This window comes from Eriocheir sinensis, chromosome 26 (assembly GCF_024679095.1).
Source record: "Eriocheir sinensis breed Jianghai 21 chromosome 26, ASM2467909v1, whole genome shotgun sequence".
NCBI classification, from domain to species: Eukaryota; Metazoa; Arthropoda; class Malacostraca; order Decapoda; family Varunidae; genus Eriocheir; species Eriocheir sinensis.
The window spans coordinates 7,740,472-7,764,019 of record NC_066534.1 but is presented as its reverse complement, the minus strand read 5'-3'; the positions used below and the strand labels follow the sequence as shown (position 1 = coordinate 7,764,019).

General features: G+C 42.2%; 1 protein-coding gene across 1 annotated transcript in view; it reads right to left on the bottom strand.

Moving 5' to 3' along the window:
• Positions 1-438: 438 nt before the first annotated feature.
• Positions 439-23,548, bottom strand: part of LOC127003900 (phospholipid-transporting ATPase ABCA3-like) — a 62,294-nt gene continuing 39,184 nt past the window's right edge. The window contains exons 14-26 of the mRNA XM_050871005.1: positions 22,406-22,515; positions 21,938-22,129; positions 21,651-21,737; positions 21,358-21,540; positions 20,588-20,716; positions 14,951-15,101; positions 14,648-14,773; positions 14,420-14,538; positions 3,405-3,534; positions 2,998-3,178; positions 1,817-2,198; positions 1,077-1,688; positions 439-948 (exon numbers count right to left, since the gene is read on the bottom strand). Coding sequence (XP_050726962.1) covers positions 682-948; positions 1,077-1,688; positions 1,817-2,198; positions 2,998-3,178; positions 3,405-3,534; positions 14,420-14,538; positions 14,648-14,773; positions 14,951-15,101; positions 20,588-20,716; positions 21,358-21,540; positions 21,651-21,737; positions 21,938-22,129; positions 22,406-22,515 — 2,669 coding nt within the window. The 3' untranslated portion in view covers positions 439-681. The remainder of the gene's footprint in view (positions 949-1,076; positions 1,689-1,816; positions 2,199-2,997; positions 3,179-3,404; positions 3,535-14,419; positions 14,539-14,647; positions 14,774-14,950; positions 15,102-20,587; positions 20,717-21,357; positions 21,541-21,650; positions 21,738-21,937; positions 22,130-22,405; positions 22,516-23,548) is intronic.

Here is a 23,548-nt window from a genome sequence, read left to right as displayed (position 1 = left end):
AGGCGAGTGTTTATAGTGGCGCCATCTTGCCGGGTGGGTGGGTGTGTGTTTGTGTTATTCTGTCTATTTGCTATATAAATACATATTTCTATCATCCTGAAGTTTCTTCAAGTATCAGTAATAAAAAAAATAAGTGATAGCTACCGAGTTCATGCTCATTTGCCGCTTGTTTTACGCCACAGATAGGCAAGGTTGACGTGATGAGGTCTTGAAATGTTGGCGGTAACGCATCACATCTGCTTTCAGTCCATCATGCTACAACTAATCAGTTTTGTTTCTACAGATAAAATCACTGTACTGCGTTCGTCCATTTTGACAAAACAAAATAAAAACACGACCTCTAGGGCCTTTAGAGACATCTGTTGTCGGAGGGAGTGCCTCGCTCCTCAACCTCACTTGTTGATAACTAGTTTTATTTTTGCGTGAAAGTAATTATGATATGAAGGGCTATTTATTGTCGACATCTAGACAAATGCCTGACATACAAATATCATATATGTCAATACCTGTGTTTAAAAGCTACTCGACTCCCAAATTAACGAAAAAATAAATAACTATCAATTTGACTCCTTCATTAACAAATAAACAAACAAAAAAATATGTAAGCCTATATTCTAACATTCACAGCAGCCACGGGGTTAAAATCTAATCCTGATGTTCAGCGTCCTGCTCCCACCACTGCTAAAGTTTCGTGACCATAGTCGTGACAGCCTTTGGGACGTCATTGCCCGGGACATCCCCTTCTGCGGCTTCTCTTGCAAAAGACAAAAACACTTGCTCTAGTGACGTGTCTGAAGCAGCGTACACTTCCACGATGGGCAGTGAGACCGTAGGTGACGGAGCCTCATCGTTGGGGTTCATCGGGTCCTTGCCAGTCTTGAGCGCCTCCATCACGGTGAACAGGGTGCCCCAGGTGACGGTGCTCGGCACACGGTAGGCCAGCATGCCCTGCCGAACAATATCTTTTGATGAATCAATGAAACCAGAGAACTGTTTGAAATTAATAATAGCTGAAAATTCTTTAAATGTATTCTGCTTGTACACTTATTATGTCGCAGTGCATTAGAAATGCTTACCTTGTGTTGGTCGGTGAGTGTAGATCCCGGCAAGTGATGGTGGATTGCGCCTTTCAGTTCTTCCACTTTCATATTATAGAGGCGATCATCTTCTTCTTTGTTTGTCTTGTCAAAACCGTGTGTCTTCAGTTTGACCTGCAGGCTGTAGCCTTGACCGAATTTGGCCTTGAGGTGGCCCGAGGTGCCGACGCAGCGCAGCGTCCCGCGCGACATGATAATGATGCGGGAACAGAGCGCCTCGCACTCCTCCATAGAGTGACTGGTGAGCAGCACACTTTGCCCGCCGGCCACCGCCTGGCTGACGGCCCCCCATACACGGCGGCGGGAGACGGGGTCCACACCGGAGGTGGGCTCGTCCAGGAACACCAGAGCGGGCTCCCCGATCAGGGCCATGGCTGTGGACAGCTTGCGGCGGTTGCCACCGGAATAGGTGGAGGAGGGCCGCTGCGCGCACTCTGTTAGCCCAACGTGATCTACCAAGGATGGAATAGTTTTCTTCAGTTGGCTTTCTTTCATCCCTCTTAAACGACCCATCAGCTGCAGCATCTCTATCCCCGTCAAATCTCCCATGAGTGCGTCGAACTGAGGGCAGTAGCCGATTTGTTGCAAAAACTGTAAGGAAAATGACGCCACGTTTAAGTTCATGAAATACAAGAAATTGTCGTATTTGGTAAAACAAAACACCAGAATTATTTAAGTTCATGATCCTTCTCGTTATATGACAGTGCTTCCTGTATTACCTCTCTCCTATTGTGGGTAAGAGACAGACTGCCTATTTTGGCATCTCCCGCAGTGACAATTTCGTCGCCTGTCAGCATCTTAAAGGTAGACGTCTTGCCAGCACCGTTGACCCCCAGCAAACCGAGACACTCCCCCCGACCAACACGAAAGCTGATGTCTTTGACGGCGTGTATGAGACACCCGGGATACCTCTTGGTTAGGTTATGCACCAACAATGTCGTGTCCTGGGAAGCTTCCGTGAGCTTCACGTCCCCTTTCACTTCGTGCATCAGAGAGCCAACCAAGTTTGCCTGAGCCACAACATCATCGTCTAGTGCAACATCTTGGAAAGACTGCAGCAGCAGTGGACGGTGAAAAACACTGAGGGAGCGGAACCATTGCCTGTTTTGAAAATAAATAAATGTGTGAATATATTATGTGATACGCATCGGGCACTTTGGTGTCACTTTGTTCAGGTAAACCTGGCACAGTTAGATGAAGCACACATTTGAAACTGATCTACAGTATCTATCGTACAAAAGCTTAATTAAATATGCATCATTACAAAGTCTTCTAAATTATAATTAAAATAAAGCTAGTTAAGAAATTAACTTATCATTCTCCCTTCAGCAATGAGTACTCTCTCTCTCTCTCTCTCTCTCTCTCTCTCTCTCTCTCTCTCTCTCTCTCTCTCTCTCTCTCTCTCTCTCTCTCTCTCTCTCTCTCTCTCTCTCTCTCTCTCTCTCTCTCTCTGTATATATATATATATATATATATATATATATATATATATATATATATATATATATATATATATATATATATATATATATATATATATATATATATATATATATATATATATATATATATATATATATATATATATATATATATATATATATATATATATATATATATATATATATATATATATATATATATATATATATATATATATATATATATATATATATATATATATATATATATATATATATATATATATATATATATATATATATATATATATATATATATATATATATATATATATATATATATATATATATATATATATATATATATATATATATATATATACACAACCATCAAAATGATCCATACGAAACCCTCTCTTAATCTTGTGAGAATGAACATTTGTATCAAGTTTCTAAATGGGTGGTAATTGAAAACACACATAAACTTTCTTCCGACGCCTGCCTCGATGAGGGCGATCACAGCAAAGAAGATGAGACCGTCAACGAAGAGCGACAGCAAGGTAATGCCCAGCCCAGAATCACCCATTGCAAAGTATGACTGAGTTTCGAAGCATATCCCAGTCGAAGAATTCTTGCACAGTGGAGCAGCGGGCGGGTTCACTGTGGAGGGAATCAAATTACTTCTCACGGCAGTGTAATGATGACCAAATCACACGAATGTAGCCTGTAATAAAAAATTTAGTTCTCAAAATACTATGGCTAAAGTATAACATACAATAACTGACATGACACAGAGTGGCAAAATGAGATGACAGTGCTAAAGGATATAAGAATCCCCATTGTCTTCTGTGGTAAAAGTGTGCTTGTAAACATATATTATACTGACGACAACACTGCAAAAATTCGCTGTCTGGCTGGCTGTCGAAGAGGATCATGCATAGCTCGTCCGTTGATTCACCGTCAAATCTGTCACATTTGATGTTGTGTACACTCGTCTTGACGATCTTACTAAAGCCCTGTGGAATACATGTTTTGTGAGGGAAATTGAGGAGGGGGAATTGTGTTGGGAATCCATACTTATAGTTATGGATATACTTAAGAATAGTGAAAACTGTGCACAATGGCAGTATCGCAACAATGAGGTCTATCCGAGGTGAAAGTTGTTGTTTTTACGGTAAAGGAAGCAGCTCAACGGCAGTAAACAAAGAAAACACAAAAGAAGCCCGCTAGGCCCTGCTCCTGCAATATCAAACAAAAAGAGTGGCTAGAAGAGATCAATTTCGGATGGAGAGGTGTTTTGATAAGCCCCTCTTGAGATAGTTCAAGCCGTATGCAGGAGGAGACACAGACAAAGGACGACTCTTTCAAAGGTTTCCGTGATTGGAATAAAGGAATGAAGATGCTGGTTAACACTTGCATAAGGGATTTGGATTAGGATGAACAAGAGCTGAAAGTTGTCTACAACGGGCCCGTGGGAGGGGTGAAGGGATGCAGCAAGTTCAGAAAAGCAGTCAGAATAAAAATATCAATTGAAGATACAAAGACAGGCAACACTGCGGCGGAGTTTGAGAGGTAGAAGACTGTCAGCAAGAGAAGGGGCGTTAATGAGAGGAAGAACGAGACTCCAATCTGTCCAAAAGGGCTATGTGAGTGAAGCCCTACCCCACACGTGACGCGCACTCCATACGAAGGCGGACAAGGCCTTATTTATAATATTGACAGCTCCTGGGAGGGGGAAAAACTTGTGGAGACGATACAGGACGCTTAACTTCAAGGAAATTGATTTAGCAAAACAGGAGATATGAAGTTTCCAGTTAAGATTTTGAGTTAAGAATTGACCGAGAATATTTATTGTAGAAGAAGGGGACATCAAAGTATAATCGAAGAATAGGGGGTAGGTGTTTAGAAGATTTTGTCTATACTATAGTTGACAGGTGGAGAAATTGAGTTTCTGAGGCATTGAAGAACACTAAACTGCTTCCCCGTTCAGAAATGATGGCAAGGTCGGAGGTCAAACGTTCTGTAGCATCTACCCTCGAGTCATGTAATTTCTGTTGAGAGGGTCTTCTATTAAAAAGAAGTTAAGTGCCGGGCGGAGTCAGTGGCGTATGCGTGGATAGAACACTTTGTTATGGGAAGAATATGATTAATGAACAATAGAAAGAGAGTGGGAGATAGAATAGAGCCCTGCAGAACACCACTGTTAATATGTTTAGGAGTAGAACAGAGACTGTCTACCACGACAGAAATAGATTGGTCTGAAAGAAAGCAAGAGATATAAGTACAGAGAGATTAACAGAATTTGCTGGAGAGTAGTTTAGAAAAAAAATAGATGTGCCAGATTCTGTAGCCAGTGGGCAGACTTTTAGTCAATTCGGAAGGGTATGCTCTTTCTATACATCAGATGAACTGCAATAACTCAGTAAGAAATGCTAAATATACACAACTGAGAGGGTGGACCTCCTAGCTCATCAGTGTTTCATTTGGTATGCTACCACAGCTTCATTATGAAGGCTTGGGTTCGAGTCGCGGCACTCAGCAGTGTACGTTTTGAAATATAGGGGGTGTTAAAAAAGCATGGAGTAAAAACTCGTTAGATATAGTGAAAACTATAGATGCAAATACCTGTGTGAACTAACTAACTACATAACTAACTAACGAGGAGCATACACCAGGGGGGCTCGTCGCTTCACTCACCAGCAGACTCCACCCCTGATGGTCAACCCGGACAAGTCTCCATGCAGTTTGTCTTCCCATTCCAACACCCTTCCAGGATCGATCGATTTTCCCCATCCTGAGATACGTAGGTGTCCCCTTGGCCTCCTTCATTCACGCTCTTTTGTACAGAAACGGAAAGCATGCCACATGCCCTTACGACTGGAGTTGGCGTTCACGGATAAGCTGGTAACAGCTCTCCATTCACTTTCACAAAATAGTCGCTGGTTCGACATGGTCATGTGGTGCTGAGACACGCCTGATGGGCGAGCCTCCCATATCTCACTCAGCGAGTGGGGTACCTCTTTGGCCGACTGAATAAGGAATGGCTTTCCCGTCTCACTTGTCGCGAGTTCGATCCCCGGCGCCGGCAAAGCCTTTCCTTGTCTGGATTAATTTATCTTTTGTTTCGTTACACGCTGTGTTCGTGTGTGGTAAAATACAGTGTAGTAGAAATAAGGGCGGTACACTGGTGGCACATCGGTGGGCATCCTCTACTGTGATTCTGTCGTCTCCAAAAAGGGTAACAAGAAAAGGGATGGCCCGTGCTCTCCTAAGAGTTCACAGAAAATGGGAAGTTTCAGTGACAAACACAGAAATTAATCTGGATCGGGATGGGAAGTCATGTGGTACTGATACTGACAACGCCATATACTCTTGTTGAGTGAATCTTTAATACTGTGGGCCAGGCCAATCCGTCGAGTGACTTCCTGGCAAAACCCACCATTGTTATGCACTATGCTACCAAGGTATGTTAGACTATTGGTGACCTCAATGTCCTCACCACATGGAATACCAGGGAGACGGTAGCTGATCAGGGAAGCGGTGGCCGAGTGGTCAGCGTGCGGGCGTGCTGTCCTGGAGGACCCAGGTTCAAGCATTGCCGTTTCGATTTAGAGAAGGCCTGACAGCTTGCTGGATTCTTTGGCGATGAGTCATCCAAGTTCAGTCGAGTGTGTCCCGCGCTCCCCAACTAAAATGTTATTTTTTGTGTGTTTTAATGCATATTTTTGTGTTAAATATATTTTTTTGTGATAAATAAAGGTTTTCCAAAATTATTATTATTATTTTTTTTTTTTTTACGTTGTTGCCTATTGCGCCGGTAGGCATCTTCCCGGTGGGGCCTGATGGTCGGCCCAAGTCTTCTTCCAGGTGGGGCCTGATGGTCGGCCCAGCCCGTTCTGGCGCAGGCGAGTGTTTATAGTGGCGCCATCTTGCATTGGCTCATGCTGCCCCCCCGGAACTCGTTCTTGATTCGCTTGGACGGCTTCCTCTAGAGTCCGGGTTGATGGGTGGTCTTCAGGACAGCATGTGGGTAGTTTTAAGCCACTCGGCGTTGACCGAAAAATCCGAGTGGTAGCGTGAGGATTCGAACCCGCGTCGTCCATCACGCGGCGAATGTGGGTTCAGTACGCTATCACTTCGGCCACCGCCTACCCATATCTTATATCTTATAAACATAATCAAATTAAACAAAAAAGGGGAAATAAATAAGATATAGTATAAGGAGAGGGAGAAATATTCACATAAAAAATCATATAAATACATTGACAGTCGTAGCTGGGTACTCCTATTAGTTTGACTTGTCACCGTTTCTAAAAATCTCTTTTTTGACATTCATAACGCTGTCGTTACAATTACTATATTCAACAAGCCGATCCTCCATCCCTATACTAGGCAACTCAGTCACCTGTTATCTGGCAACTACTATTTCTTATGTCCTCCTTCTCAACACTTCTATATTTCACACCATGCACTTTAACGGCCTAAGTGCACACTTATACACTTCGCCCTGAACGTAGGTGTTTTTCTGTTCTTTTCTTCCCCTGACTTTTCTTTTCTATGCCCTTTTGTTAGTTTCCACTATTACACTTTTCACTTCCTGATTACGGTATCTCCTTCTTCTTCTTCTTCTTCTTCTTTTGACCTGTTCCGCTTTGTGTCGCTTCTTATGTCCTCCTCCTCAACACTTCTGCACTTCACACCATGCACTGAGTCACTTCACAGTGCACACTTATACATTTCACCCTGAACCTAGCTGTTTTTCTGTTCTTTTCTTCCCCTGACTTTACTTCTCTATGCCCTTTTGTTAATAGTATTCACTAAAACAGGGTTGCAGCAGCCCTCCCCCTCACTTGTAGTTGCCAGATAGCAGGTGACTGAGTTGCCAAGTATAGGGATGGAGGATCGGCTTGTTGAATATAGTAATTGTAACGACAGCGTTATGAATGTCAAAAAAAGAGATGTTTAGAAACGGTGACAAGTCAAACTAATAGGAGTACCCAGCTACGACTGTCGATATATTTATATGATTTTTTATGCGAATATTCCTCCCTTTCCTTATACTATATCTTATTTATTTCCTCTTTTATATGTCTAATTTGATTATGTTTATAAGATATTAATTTTGGAAACCTTTATTTATCACAGAAAAATATTTAAACACAAAATTATGCATTAAAACACACAAAAAATAACAGTGGTTGGGGAGCGCGGGACACACTTGACCAAACTTGGATGACTCATAATTTGAAGTGTCAGGCCTTCTCTAAATCGAAACGGCAATGGTTCAAGTCCCGCCCGCAGCTACAAGCTGACAATTTTCAATCATTGCTGAGTGGCTTTAAAATACCTACTTTCTGTCCTGAAAACCACCTATCAACTCGGACTCTAGCGAAACTCTCTACAATGGAGCATATATGAGTTCCGGGGGGCAGCTTCAGTCAAACAAGATGACACCACTACGAACATTTGCCTGCACCACAAACGGTGGGACCTGCTGGTCGGCCTGACCAGCAGGTCCCATCAAGACAGTCTACCGATGCAACAAGCCGAACGTAAAAATAAATAAATAAATAAATAAATAAATAAAATGAACAGACTGAACAGATTCATCCAACAAGCCTTATAATGACTGGACCTTGCTTGGTTTTGCCCAAGGAGACCTTTAGTCCCAATGGCTTCGCCTCCTCAGACAGCACTGAGAACCATCATCAAAATCTTCAGTAATTCAGCGAGAAGTACCTACAGCATCATCAAGAACAAGGGCAGTTGCCTTGATAGTGCCGACAGATACCCGCAAAAACTTTGGTCAGCGACTTTGCCTAATGCCCAGTTAATGAAAGTGTTGAAAAGTGATGGAGCAAGGATGCGCTCCTATCTCACTCAACAAGGACGGGAAGTTTTAAGATATGTCAATTTTTGACTTACCGCACGTGAATTCAGATTACGTAGGTCAATAAAACTTCAGCAGATGAGGTCGAATTCGTATCAGCAGCAGATGAGCGAGCCCTATGCCTAGTACACTAAGCATTATAATACCATAGTAACCGTTTCAGTCCGGTCGTTCCCTTTCCCTTTCGAGATATGGATAATCACCCCCTTTTCCAGTCAGGAGGAATGACACCGTACTGCCACGAAGCATACAGCGCTGCATGTAACCCATGAATCTTGACTTCATCCCCAACTTTCAGCGTCTCCGCGCTGACATTACAGATCCCAGATCAACTTCCTCATAGTCACGAGGGGGTGGAGTTTCGTCTATTGGTGGATCAGCAGCCACCATCTACAAACCATCTAGACTCCTAGAGGGAGCTGTCCGCGGACCACCGAGCCTGGTACCCATCCGCATCTGATGCTATAGCAAAGCCTTTGCTGAAACGAATAAATTGGGAGATGATGGTGACATTATACCAGAAAATCCATCATATTCGAGGGATCCGAGCTTTTCTCATATGACCAACTTTGATCGTTATATGAGCTGAAATTTCGCTATTTCCGACAATGTCGATATGTAATGAAGTTTGCTCGTTATATTAAATGAAAGGTGAGGCACGGAAGAAGCCGCAGTTCGTTATAACAAGGTCCGTAAAAGCGAGGGCTTACTGTATCTGCCCATCAGCCATTCGGAGAGCACTCGTCTTCCTCAAACTATATTTAGCATTAGTTAGACCTCATCTTGACTATGCAGTTCAGTTCTGGTCACCCTACTATAGAATGGATATCAAAATGTTAGAATCGGTGCAGAGGAGGATGACTAAGATGATTCAGGGGTTGAGAAACTTGCCATACGAGGAAAGACTCAAACAGTTAAACTTGCATTCTCTAGAAAGGCGAAGGGTGCGTGGAGACATGATCGAGGTTTATAAATGGATGAAGGGCTTTAATAAGGGAGACATTCATAAGGTTTTGTTGGTAAGAGAACCGGGTAGGACACGAAGTAACGGGTTTAAACTGGATAAATTCAGATTCAACAGGGACATAGGCAAAAATTGGTTTACTAATAGGGTGGTGGATGAGTGGAATAGGCTTAGCAGTCATGTGGTGAGTGCCAATACAATTGTCACATTCAAAAATAGACTAGATAAATTCATGGACAGCGATATTAGGTGGGGTTAGATACACGGGAGCTTAGGGTCAAGGAGCTGCCTCGTACAGGCCTACCGGCCTCTTGCAGACTCCTGCGTTCTTATGTTCTTATGTTCTTATGTTCGTCTGAGATGTGGATCTGGAGCGGTGCTTCTTCAGAGCTCGGAAGGAAGATCCAAGGTCGTTTGATTAAAAGGGAAAGCAGATATCGATGTGTTTATAAACAAGAGGGTACAGATGCCCAGTAGGCGGACTCAGAAAAGTGAGAAAAAGCAGTAACCATTCAGAGACTTTGAACCACGGAAATGGGTGTGGCAACCTAACATAAAAGCGAATAACAAGACAGAAAATGTGTCCTCACAGTATATAACTGAACAGTGGGTGTGTTCTCCGAGAGAATAACGAATAGAAGAAAAGTAAATCTTATGGGTGGTCACTAACAAACCAAATTGAGCCAATGGTTGTGGAGAGGAAGAAAAAAATAGGTGTCACAAGTGTTATTAGACCAGCCCAAACGGAGCAGAGGTGTAAGCTAGATATGGTTGATGCAGGCAGAACGAGCCTCGCTCCTGCTTCAAGCAGATACTCATTCAGCTCAATGGCTGTAGTATTTTTATTTGTAAGTAGAAATACGAGAATCTAAAGTGCAATATCGTGATTGTGATTTTTCGTCCTGGAGATTATAGTGTAAGAAGGTGTAGGTAGGATTTGTGAGGAGAGTATTGTGTTTATTTTGCTGTGATGTTAAGCAGAAAATGGAAACTACGGCGTGTTGTATGACTAGATTTTTTGTGAGTTTTAGTGGATTATAGGTGAAAATTGTTAGTGTATTTTTTAGCTTGAGTATTATGTTCGCGACGTGTCGTTGGTCGTACGCCGTATCCATTGCTGAACGAGCCATAATGTTATGATTGAAAATGAGCGTAAAATGTTGAGTAAGGCAATTACTTTGATTAATTTTAAATAAATGTAAGATATATTTTTCCCTTGTTGATTCCCGAACTCTAGTCTCATATAACAACTTGGAAGTCGGATCACGCTACAGAGGATACAAGACTGTAAGGTAATTTATGGAGTGATTAATAAGTGATAGCAGAGTGGTTTTAGTGCCAGTGCCCCGCAAACAAGAAAAATAAAAATATTAAATACAGGAAAGAGAAGGGTACAAAACCACCCTGGCGGTCCCGAAGAAAAGAAGATGGGTGTGATTGGTGGTGCTCTCTGACCCCCTACCCCAGACTTGTTAGAGTACTGGATGCCATATACATGTCTTGAGAATTCACTATCCTATGCTCCCACCCACCAGGGAGCCCTAAAAGGGGAGTCTGATCGTTGTTGGGCCTATAAGCCCAACAGCCCCAGGGGTAACAGGAGACTTTACGTAGCCACTACCCAACTCGGTGGTGACGACTTGGCTCATGGTCACGGGGAGTAGCCGATTGACCTCTCCAACCCAAGAGAGGTCACCCGGCGTGGCCTGAAAAAGGGACCAAACACGTGTGTTGCTAGCCGCAGCACACGACTACGGCATCGCTCAACCTCCAGGACTCATGTCTCTCAGCCTTACACGGACGCCACATGCGGCAAGCATGTGTATGGGAGAAGTAGGTGAAGGGTGTGTCATGCCGCCCTTGGGGTTTGACACCTCCAATGGAGAGGATTATTCACAAAAAGGGAAAAACGGAAACTGCTCGAGGTGGTTCAGTGCGCTGCGTTACTCATTTTGATAAGGTGATTGAAAATTGGATGAAAACTCAAATATATGCAAGCGTTAGATACATGTGTTCTATGCCACCATGTCTATTCAATTTGTTAAGTATAGCATTATAAGAGCAAAAATATATGAAGGAGTGTAACTGTGAGCAAATGGTGATAAATGGGAGGTGATTACATTGATAACTGCAGATAACACGGTACAGGGAACATCAAAGATTATCAAATGTTGTCTTATGAGTTTTTCACAGTTTGTACGAGACAAAAACGTAAATTGTATGCAAGAGATGGAAAAAGTGTGAAGAAATTGAAGAGTCAAAACTGAGTAAAAAAAAGTTAAATGGACAGAAAATTAAATAAATTTAATAATATGTGTATCTAGGTTTGGCTTTGTGTCAACATGACGACATGGAAGAAGAGACATGAGAGAGACAGAAAAAGAAGGAAATTAGTGAGATCCTACAGACGAATGATGACAGGAAGGGCAGTTAGTATTGAGTTGCAATGACAGTAAGTAATTTCAAAGTAGCTCCAACACTGACGTATGCAAGTTAGACATGGATTTGCACTGTAAGTCAGAGATTCAGGATCCAGGCAGTCGAGACGAGCTATTTGAAAAGGGTTTCTAGTATCAACAGGATTATTGGTAGATAAAATATAAATTAAGGGAAGATCTTGCACATTTGATGAGGGAGAGAGGGGAGGAAAATTTTTGCAGATTAGCAAAAGCAATAAAATACATCACCAACATTTAGATTGGCCAATCGAAGAGATAAAGAGAAAATAAGTTAGGATCACAGGGTGATTGCATGTTCGAGAAAGAAGGTGTAAGAGACCAAGATCACTAGATTGCGAAAGGACGGAGTGTATGGATACCAACAAACAGAGACTTCTATAGCGTGCCTCACCACAACAGCTATGGAAGTTTCAAGGAATGGGCAACAGAACAGTTGAATATACAGGAGGACCCTGTGAGTGGTGTTTTTCTAACTACAGTGGAAAGCAATACTAACAACGGTCTCTGGAATGGAGGCATACATTCCACGTCCTTTCTCTACTCCTCATGCTAAAAAGCCTTGGTTTAATCATGCTTGTTCTCGTGCTATTAAAGATAGAAAGGCAGCTCACAAAAGGTACCAGAGCCTTAATTCGCACTCCTACTAACCATGATCTATATATTTCTGCTCGGAATCGTGCCAAATCTATTCTCCGTCTTACCAGAAACTCCTTCATCAATAGAAAATACCAAAACCTTGCTTTCTCTAATTCTTCCCGTGACTTCTGGCATCTATCCAAAAATATTTCCTCCAATTTCACTTCTTCTTTCCTTCCTCTCCTTAACCTTGACGGCAGCACTGCCGTCTCATCTATCTCTAAGGCTGAACTCTTCGCTCAAACTTTCGATAAGAACTCCACCTTGGACGATTCTGGGCATATTCCTCCTACTCATTCCCCCTCTAACTTCTGTTTGCCTATTATTAAAATTATCAATAATGATGTTTGCTATGCCCTCTCTGGTCTCAACTCTCAGAAGGCTTATGGACCTGATGGAGTGCCTCCTATTGTCCTTAAAAAACTGTGCTTCCGTGCTGACACCCTGCCTGGTCAAACTCTTTCGTCTCTGCCTATCAACATCTACCTTTCCTTCCTGTTGGAAGTACGCCTTTGTACAGCCTGTGCCTAAGAAGGGTGACCGTTCCAATCCCTCAAACTACCGTCCTATAGCTTTACTTTCTTGTCTATCTAAAGCTTTTGAATCAATCCTTAACCGGAAGATTCAAAAGCACCTTTCCACTTCTAACCTTCTATCTGATCGCCAGTATGGATTCCGCAAGGGGTGTTCTACTGGCGATCTTCTTGCTCTCTTAACTGAATCTTGGTCATCCTCTCTTAGCCGTTTCGGTGAAACTTTCTCTGTTGCGCAAGACATATCGAAAGCCTTCGATAGAGTTTGGCACAAGTCTTTGGTTTCTAAACTGCCCTCTTTCGGATTATATCCCTCTCTCTGTTCCTTTATCTCCAGTTTCCTCTCCGGCCGTTCTATCTCTGCGGTGGTAGACGGTCACTGTTCTTCCCCTAAACCTATTAACAGTGGTGTTCCACAGGGGTCTGTCCTATCACCCACTCTCTTCCTGTTATTCATCAATGATGATCTTTCTATAACAAACTGTCCTGTCCACTCATACGCCGACGATTCCACTCTGCATTATTCAACTTCTTTCAATAGAAGACTATCCCAATAGGAAGCACATGGCTCCAGACTGGAGGCTGCAGAACGCTTAACCTTAGACCTTGCTATCATTTCCGATTGGGGTAGAAGGAACCTTGTGTCCTTCAATGCCTCAAAAATTCAAGTTCGCCATCTATCAACTCGACACAATCTTCCAAACACCTATCCCCTATTCTTCGACAACACTCAGCTGTCACCTTCTTCAACACTAAATATCCTCGGTCTATCCTTAACTCAAAATCTTAACTGGAAAATTCACATCTCCTCTCTCACTAAATCACCTTCCTCGAGGCCGGGCGTTCTGTATCGTCTCGGCCAGTTCTTCTTCCCCGCACAATTGCTATCCATATGCAGGGGCCTTGTCCGCCCTCGTATGGAGTATGCATCTCACGTGTGGGGGGGCTCCACTCACACAGCTCTATTGGACAGAGTGGAGTCAGGCTCTTCGTCTCATCAGCTCTCCTCTTACTGATAGTCTTTTACCTCTTAAATTCCGTCGCGATATTGCCTCTCTTTCTATCTTCTATCGATATTTTCACGCTAACTGCTCTTCTGAACTTGCTAACTGCATGCCTCCCCCCCTCCCGCGGCCTCGCCTCACACGACTTTCTAATCAAGCTCATCCCTATAGTGTCCAAACCCCTTATGCAAGAGTTAACCAGCATCTTTACTCTTTCATCCCTCACGCTGGTAAACTCTGGAACAATCTTCCTTCATCTGTATTTCCTCCTGCCTACGACTTGAACTCTTTCAAGAGGAGGGTATCAGGACACCTCTCCTCCCGAAATTGACCTCTCTTTTTGGCCACTCCTATGTACTCTATTCGGGAGCAATACTTTTCTGAAAAAAAAAAATATATATAAATAAAAACTTACATCAGCAACTGGGTATGAAGGGATGAGAGACGTGATCCAGTGTATGATGTTGCTAGCCAGATCAAGGGACGGGTTCTTAGCGAGTCTCAGCCCCGCCACTACGGCTACCATCAACTCACCTGAGTCGACGAGGGCAAACAAGTGTTTAGGTTCGACAGGCAACCTTCTCAACATCTTCTTTGTGTACGTCAGGACAATAAATTCAAAAACATGATGAAAATCTCCTACCTGCCACGAGGCAAATGAAAGTGAGAACGGCAAATCCTGCAGCAGCCGTCTGGAAGGGGAAGCTAAACAAGTAGGCGAAAGGGATACTGCTCCAGCCGTACACCAATAGCAGCAGCACCAGAGCGCCTGAGGAGGACAGGGAAGGGGTTAATATTCATATGAATGTAGAAAAATACATGAACAATTGGAAAGAGTGCCCTGAGCAGAATTATAATGATGTACTGGCACAACTATGAAGAGCTGCATTAATTGAGTCTGTAAGGTTTGTGCTTGGTGAAGCTGAGGGGTAGTACTCTGCCTTACCCGGGGCTGCGTCCATGGTAAAATACTCTCGAGGGTCGAGGGCCATGAAGGCGATGAGGATGAGGATCATGGTCACCATGTATGTGGCCATGTCCCACAATAAGTTGGTAGTCCACAGAGCCCATATAGGTGCACCCGTCATCACTTGCACCTGTAGCAGGAAACATGTAAGCGAGTTAAGTGACACTCATTATTAAAGTGAAAAATGTTGCAACCCATCCAAAGCTTTCCTGCTAATGAAAAAATAAAAATAAATAAACACTGCTGTATACAGTGGGGCCCCGTGTCTAGCGATCATAAGAGACTGAAAAGACGTTGCTATAAATTCTGAAACCACTAGTTGGGAGGTAAACTTTAAATAGTAAAAAAATAAAAAACAGACAAACTTCTCAAAAGTTAATATTTTTTGCTCTACTTGATATGTTTTTTACAATCAAACTTTCATATATATATATATATATATATATATATATATATATATATATATATATATATATATATATATATATATATATATATATATATATATATATATATATATATATATATATATATATATATAGATTACTACTAATGGGCAGAGGCGACAAAAAACTTGCTATTAAATGTGCTCTCTATTGAATAAAGAAGTTAGGAGTTCGTAGTGCCTCAGCTTAACGAGAGTTCGCACCGCCCGCACCGCCGCCACTATCATCGCCGCCCTCCTGCGCAGCAGCCTCCATCAGCAACTTACTCCTCTCCTATTGCAGCAATTAATGATAAATAAATTCAAAAGAGTCCTCAGTGTTGCTAGGTTGAGCAGAGCAACAGGGGCAACATCACACACCCGCGCTCAGTTGAATTATGGGTGAGGGGATAAGCCAAACGGATCAGAGGGCAAGCTGAGCCCAAGTATTGCCTCCCATACAACAGCTTCCTAACGATATTCCCCCAGCAGCTCTTATAAGCTACCCTTTACGGGACACAGCAATCATCGTTGAACGAAACATTCACAGAAGATAAGAAGATGGAGAAGAAGTGACACTGGCCACAATTATAACTACGCCGGGTTTTGTTTACCCACACTGACTCACCCCTCTCCCGCCCGATTCGATGGGACGTTCGGCGCCATCTTGGCAAAACTTGTTAGCTCTATTACATAACGTTGTACAATGTTGTATGGCCAATGGGTCAACCTCAGGGGCAGGTGCCTACCCTTCCTGTGCAACTCCTCGTAGGTACTCCTCGGGCCGTCTTGCGGAACTTGTCCACTCATTCTTCCCAGCCAATGGGAATATTTTCGTTAATTCAGAGGCTCTAATGGTTTGTTATGATACTCGGGACTGTCTCTATCCTATCGCTCTACTTGAAATCGCTAGTTAGAAAAAAACGCTATTCGCGGGGCCCCACTGTATTGATTATCCAAGCCCCTTCAACACATTCAAGAGTCAGACGAAGAACAGTGATGGGTACAAACTCCTCAAGGATTCTTGTCAATTTAGCTAAGAATCCAGCGCTTTATGAGTGCGTCAGGAGGGCGCTACTGATAGCTACGCAAGGCTTACACTTTGCTACGAGTTCCCTAGGGCAGCGCTATGACTAGATGAATCACTGCGCATTCCCGAACCCGAAAGGACATAAGGGGCAAGGAGTAGCTGAGGCCCCTACTAGAGTAGTTACGAATGTAACTAGGAACTGATGTCTGCACAATAGAAGCGGAATAATTCCTTGTCAGCCCACTTTTATTTCTAAAGAGAAGCCTGGAAACCTAGCTGTTTGCCGGAAATAAGCAAAACGAAGCGGTCAAGAAATCTTTCAATCTTTCAGTAAATACTGAAGACAACATGGCCAATGCAAAGTTTCATGAGAGTGGCCATTAAAATATTGTATAAAATGTCTAACAAATTTAATGGATAACACTGTATAATATATATATATATATATATATATATATATATATATATATATATATATATATATATATATATATATATATATATATATATATATATATATATAGACAAATATATATATATACACGATTATTTACAGCAAAGGAATCAGTTCAAGGCCAACCAAAAAAGGTGTAAAGAAAAAAAGCCCGCTAATCGCCGTTCCAACAAAGACAAGTGAAAAATGGCCAAAAGAGAGGTCAATTTCGGGTGGAGAGGTGTCCTGATACACTCCTTTTGAAAGAGTTCAAGTCGTAGGCAGGAATAAATAGAGACGAAGGAAGACTGTTCCTGAGTTTACCAGTGTAAGGGATGAAAGAATGAAAATGCTGGTTAACTCTTGCATAAGGGGTTTGGACAGTGCAGGGATGAGCTAAAGTAGAAAGTCGAGTGCAGCGGGGCCGCGGGAGGAGGGGAGGCATGTAGTTAGCAAGTTCAGAAAAGCAGTCAGCATGAAAATATCGATAGAAGATAGAAAGAGATAAAACATGGCGGCGGAATTTAAGAGGAAGAAGACTGTCAGTATGAAGAGGGGAATTGATGAGCTGATTCCTTTGACTCTACTCTGTTCAAGAGAGCAGTGTGAGTGGAGGCCCCCCACACATAAGATGCATACTTCATATATATATATATATATATATATATATATATATATATATATATATATATATATATATATATATATATATAGATATATATATATATATATATATATATATATATATATATATATATATATATATATATATATATATATATATATATATATATATATATATATATATATATATATATATATATATATATATATATATATATATATATATATATATATATATATATATATATATATATATATATATATATATATAGATATATATATATATATATATATATATATATATATATATATATATATATATATATATATATAGCGTACTGGACCCACATTCGCCGCGTGATGGACGACGCGGGTTCGAATCCTCACGCTACCACTCGGATTTTTCAGTCACCGCCGAGTGGCTTAAAACTACCCACATGCTGTCCTGAAGACCACCCATCAACCCGGACTCTGAGGAAGCCGTCCAAGCGAATCAAGAACGAGTTCCGGGGGCAGCATGAGCCAGTGCAAGATGGCGCCACTATAAACACTCGCCTGCGCCAGAACAGGCTGGGCCGACCATCAGGCCCCCAGGAAGAAGCCTTGGGCCGACCATCAGGCCCCACCAGGAAGATGCCTACCGGCGCAATAGGCAACAACGTAAAAAAAAAAAAAATATATATATATATATATATATATGTATATATATATATATATATATATATATATATATATATATATATATATATATATATGTGTGTGTGTGTGTGTGTGTGTGTGTGTGTGTGTGTGTAATAATAATAATAATATTCGGTTTATTCAAATACGGCAGCCGTCAGGCTGAAAATTTACATTTTTAGAAATAAATTTAAGTAAATTTCGCTAACGAGACAAGTACAAAAAAAGAAGGGGATGGAAAACGGGGGTCAGACTTGTCTCTGGGAAAGGTAGGGGTGATGGGAGGGGCTGCCTGGGATGGAGTGCAGTGTGGTGGTGCCGAGGGGGACGAAGGGCGGATTCTTCCAGATGGCGGTGAGGTTAAGTGCGATGTTAATCCTTAGGTAGGATGCTGGATTCAGGTGACAGGTCCCAAAGGGATGCAGGTTGGCAGTATCTGGGAGGTCACTCAGGGATACCCAGGCTTATTAAGGAGGTGCTAAGCCTGGGCCGGTGAGACACAGGTAGTGGTTGCTGGCCGGTTGGTTGTCATAGGAACAAGTGCACAGCGATGACGAAGGTGCCGTACATCTTGCTCCAAACCTGAGTGACGAGGCTGCCTCACTGCCTGCCACCTGAACTGACCTTCCTCTGCTGCTGGGTGATTTCGTCCTCTGGAGCTTGAGCTTGTCCTCGGTGTTGTGTTGGCGACACAGCTCTCACTACCCTTCCAGCACCACTAACACACTGCACTCACTGTATGTCTGTATAATGTCACAACATTTCACGAGTGTTCTTTGTAATAATGAGTACCTTGAAAACAATGGGAAGGGGCGGGGGAATGGGGAGCGAAGGAGAAGAAAAAGAAAAAGAAAAAGAAAAAGGGTCAACAAACTGACCCCGTGTGTGTGTGTGTGTGTGTGTGTGTGTGTGTGAGAGAGAGAGAGAGAGAGAGAGAGAGAGATCTCTCTCTCTCTCTCTAATTAGAGAGAGAGAGAGAGAGAGAGAGAGAGAGAGAGAGAGAGAGAGAGAGAGAGAGAGAGAGAGAGAGAGAGAGAGAGAGAGAGAGAGAGAGAGAGAGAAGAGAAGAGAAGAGAAGAGAAGAAAAGAGAAGAGGAAGGGCCCAAGCATAGTTTTCTCAATAGGCTCTTATTTAAAAGGTCTGAGCCTGAGCGCGCTCGTGCGGGAGTGTTGAAGTTTGTTGAGTGACCCCTTGAAAGGTGTCCGCGCTATTGTTCTCGCCCCTGGTGCCGCAAGTGAGTACAGTTCGGAAATTTGCTTCCCATATGTGCTCAATAACATAAAATTGCTATAGCTAAGGTAGTTTTATCGTGTGAAAATGCCAACAACGTGACATTTTTTTTTACGTTTCGTCTATAGCACCCGTAGTCTTCCTTGGTGAGTTCTGGTGATCGGCCCTAGCCGATGGCTAGTTATGGCACAGGCAAGTGTTTCATAGTAGCGCCATCTTGCTTGAATCATGGTGCCCCTCGGTGCTCATCTTTGATCCTTTTTTTAGAGAAAATCAAGAGTTCGTGTTGATAGATGGTCTTCAGGACAGCATATGAGCAGTCTTAGGCCTCTTGATGATGATTGATAAATTGCTAGCTTATATGACCAGTTCGAGATTTATTGAAGAATTGAAATTAGAGGACTTATAGTTTCGGGAATTTTTTTTGAGTGGATGACATGTTCGTGTAACCGCTGGAAAAGGTTGGCCCCCGTATCGGGAAGCATGATACCTGGAGGGAGTTACTGTCACCTGGGTTGAGGCAAGCCATCACTCTGCGCTACCTGGCGACTGGTGATTGATACGAAACACAAATTCCATTTTTAAATATATTTTTACCTGGTACCTCAAAATCAACGGTCATCGACTCCCAGCAACCTCGCAAGTGACTCTTACCACACTTTTACCTTGCTCTTGGCATATCTGCAGCAACTCATAGATAACTCAAAGTTAACATTTGTAATTCAACGAAACTTTTGAGCACTCCTGTGAAACTCTTGCCTATTCCTGGAAGGTTCCTTGCTACTCTTATCAACTAGCGACTCCTACCTACACAGTGATTCTTGGATAAATACTAAGGTTTTTTGATAAAAAGAATCCGCTGAGAGCTGCTATTGCTAAGAGTCGCTAAGAATAGTTACGAACGTCTTAGGTACGCGATGGAGTTAATATTTCGTACTACCGATTCTCAAAATTTAATGAACATGTCAAATATATCAGGAGTGCGTGAGGAGTCCCTAGATAGAGCCTAGAGTCCGTAGCTGTAAAGAGGAATTGTTAGGAGTAGGGTATAGTATTAGTACCTCAAGAGCAGCAACTTGCAATGATTATGTCCGACTCTTAAATGCGTGAAAGGTGCTTAACATAGAACCAACATGCTAGAGGTGACAAAAGATGGGAAATATTATTAAATAAACATAAACATTCGTGTTTCATACTTGTTTGCTGTTGCTTTCTCGCTCCTGTAGAGGAAAAACCAGGTAGGACGCAGAGAGAAAAGCTAGGGCGAGGGACATCAAACTTGGGTAGATCACAGCGCTGACGGAAAATTCTGATGTGAACTGCCACTGCAAGTACCAGGGGTAATATAAGTAAGTACTGCATGTCATTAACAGCCTCATGTCATATCCATACCCATCTTGTGGATGTACAATGCATAGGGTTGGGAGATAAGAGGCATCAGGCAAATGATCTGGTTGATAAGATATAACCTTCAGAATTATTTGTAAGGAAGTTTATTTGCAGACCCTAAGCAGAAGTAAGTAAAGCTAATTAAAGAGGTAAATATTGTTGACACAGAGACCAAAAACAATGTTGTGAGTTACCTTACTTAGATATCAACGAAGCATGCATTATGATAATACCAATGAATAAAAAAAAATATATATATATATATATATATATATATATATATATATATATATATATATATATATATATATATATATATATTTTAGGCTTTGATTGCAATAGATGGAGACGAGGTCTAGTAAGAAAATAAATATTGTAGGTAAATAAGAACAATCTTCTTTTTGAGACTCAATGTCACTAGGTAATAGCTTAAAAGCTTCGTGCTTCAGATACCATAACAGTAAGTTTAAAAGTATAGATGCTATTGTACTACAATTTTTAAGATATATTTCTATTCAAGAATATTTTTGCAAAAATGTATATGTTTTAATCATAGTCTATAATATTAAGAGCTTACCATCGTGTTAGTGGGTAGTGGGTAGTTGCTGGTGGTAATGGAGTATTTGTAGCCGGTGGAGTTGGTGGCGTGGCGGAGCAGCGCATTCGTCACCAGGGTGGTGCCGATGCCTACAGCGTGGTAGGGGATCGTCTGGGCCCATACCTTGAGGGCTGCATGATCCTCTCTCTCCAGAAAACTGGCCTGGATTTATTGGGTACAGACAGGCAGGAGTTAAATCTTTGTTTGGGTTAACTTATCAAACCACCAGATACCACTGTTCGCAAGCAGGGACATGGAGATATAAAACTCACCGAGAACACTTGTTGTTCACGGTACTTGGAAAGATTGTCCTCAGCGAATTGCAGTAGGCTGACGGTTACGTTCTCTGTATCCGTTACCTACAAAAGACACATCATCACTTTTTGTAACTGTTTCGGGAATAAGAGACAAATTTACACATAAGATGGTGACATTTCAAGCCGTCAAAAGTTGTGCTACTGCAGCACAACCCTTGCTAATCGGAACGATGTTATTAAATATGTACTAATCAGTACTAGTGCAATAGTCAGTTTTAACTCGGTGAAAACGTTGAAATTACCTCGTGGTAGTCGTCGAAGAGGCTTACGTATTGATGTTCAAGGTTTTTGAGATTTTCATCGGCATTCACCAAAGAGAAAGTCTTCTCGTAGATGGAAAGGGTCAGAGGGAGTGAGGGTTCTTGAGCAGTTAAAAAGTCAATATTCCCGTCCACCAGCAGACAGGCGATGGTCACCACCACTGGTACCAGACCCTGTTAGCAGACCTGTTATGTTGGACTCGAACAAGGACACAGTCATCTTCATTCAAGAAGCAAAATACAGGTATGAAATATGCTATCCTTATGCTTGTTGTGAATATCCAGGATATATCCAATGAAGTAATACTTTTCTTCATAAAGATATATGAAGCTTGAAAAGTTGTATGATCATACGACAAAGTTGCTGATTTGGTTTTATTCAATACTTTTAATGCAACAAACAAATTAATGGGAAGTTTAACAAGGGTGCAGGAGAGGGTGTAGGTCTACCTGAGTGATGAAGAGAGGCCACTTTCTAATGGTGTATAAGAATCTCTTGATGAAGAAAGCCTTGATACGGTGGAATAGAAGCGCTGTCCCTGTCAGTCTGTGCCACTCACCTGTTACGAGAGAGAGAGAGAGAGAGAGAGAGAGAGAGAGAGAGAGAGAGAGAGAGAGAGAGAGAGAGAGAGTGTGTTCAGAGTAATATCTCACTCAAAAATTCAACTAGATTTCGTATTTTGCTTTCCAGCATACAACGGAAATGTTTCATGAAACAACATAATCATACATTTGCGTACAATTTGGTACACATCGCTCACCATGCCCTTGCTAACTCACTAACTAAGTGGGAGCATACGACCGGGGGATCCCCGCTTCACTCTCGCCGTCCATACTCTCGGCGGTCCTTCCGAGCAATTTCTCATGCAGCTGCCCATTCCATCCCAAGTCCCTCCCGGCAGGATCGGCTGACTTGCCCAAGCCACAAGCTACGAGGGCGTCCACTCAGGGTTGTCTCGTACAGAAACAACCCTGTAAGTAGGATCGACGTCCGGGAGGCGCGCCACGTGCCCATATAGCCGGAGTTGGCGTTCACGGCATAAGTAGTCACTGGTTCGACACAAAGTCATCCAAACGATACCCCATGATCCTATGAAGGCACCTGGTACAGTTGCGGAAATAAGTTCCTGTACCCACTATGGTAAGCCTTCCCTCCAACCGGCAACGTCGCAGTAGTACTTCTCAAGTGTTGCTGTGAATGAACGGTGTTCGTCGTGTTCGGGTGTGAGTGGCGGAGAGGTTCACTGCTATTCAGGAAGTGTAAGGGAGGCTTTATTCATAATTAAGAGGTGAAAATAAATGTAGCATGTGTATGTAACACATGTTAAACCAAGATATCACTACAAAATAATAACAGCAGAGAGAAGACGAGACGTATTATCTAAAGTCGAGACTTTGATGTTCCTCTCCTCCATCAGCATTCACGTGTGAACGTGTGCACACTGGCAGTAGTAGCATACGAGTATGCGAAAAACCATGAACACCTCCCACAGTGAATGTGAACCTGATCAAATGTTTGTTGTCCATTTACTACCTACACGCTGGTGGTAAAAAACAGTATTACTTAACTAAAAGGAGCAAGGTCCACACACT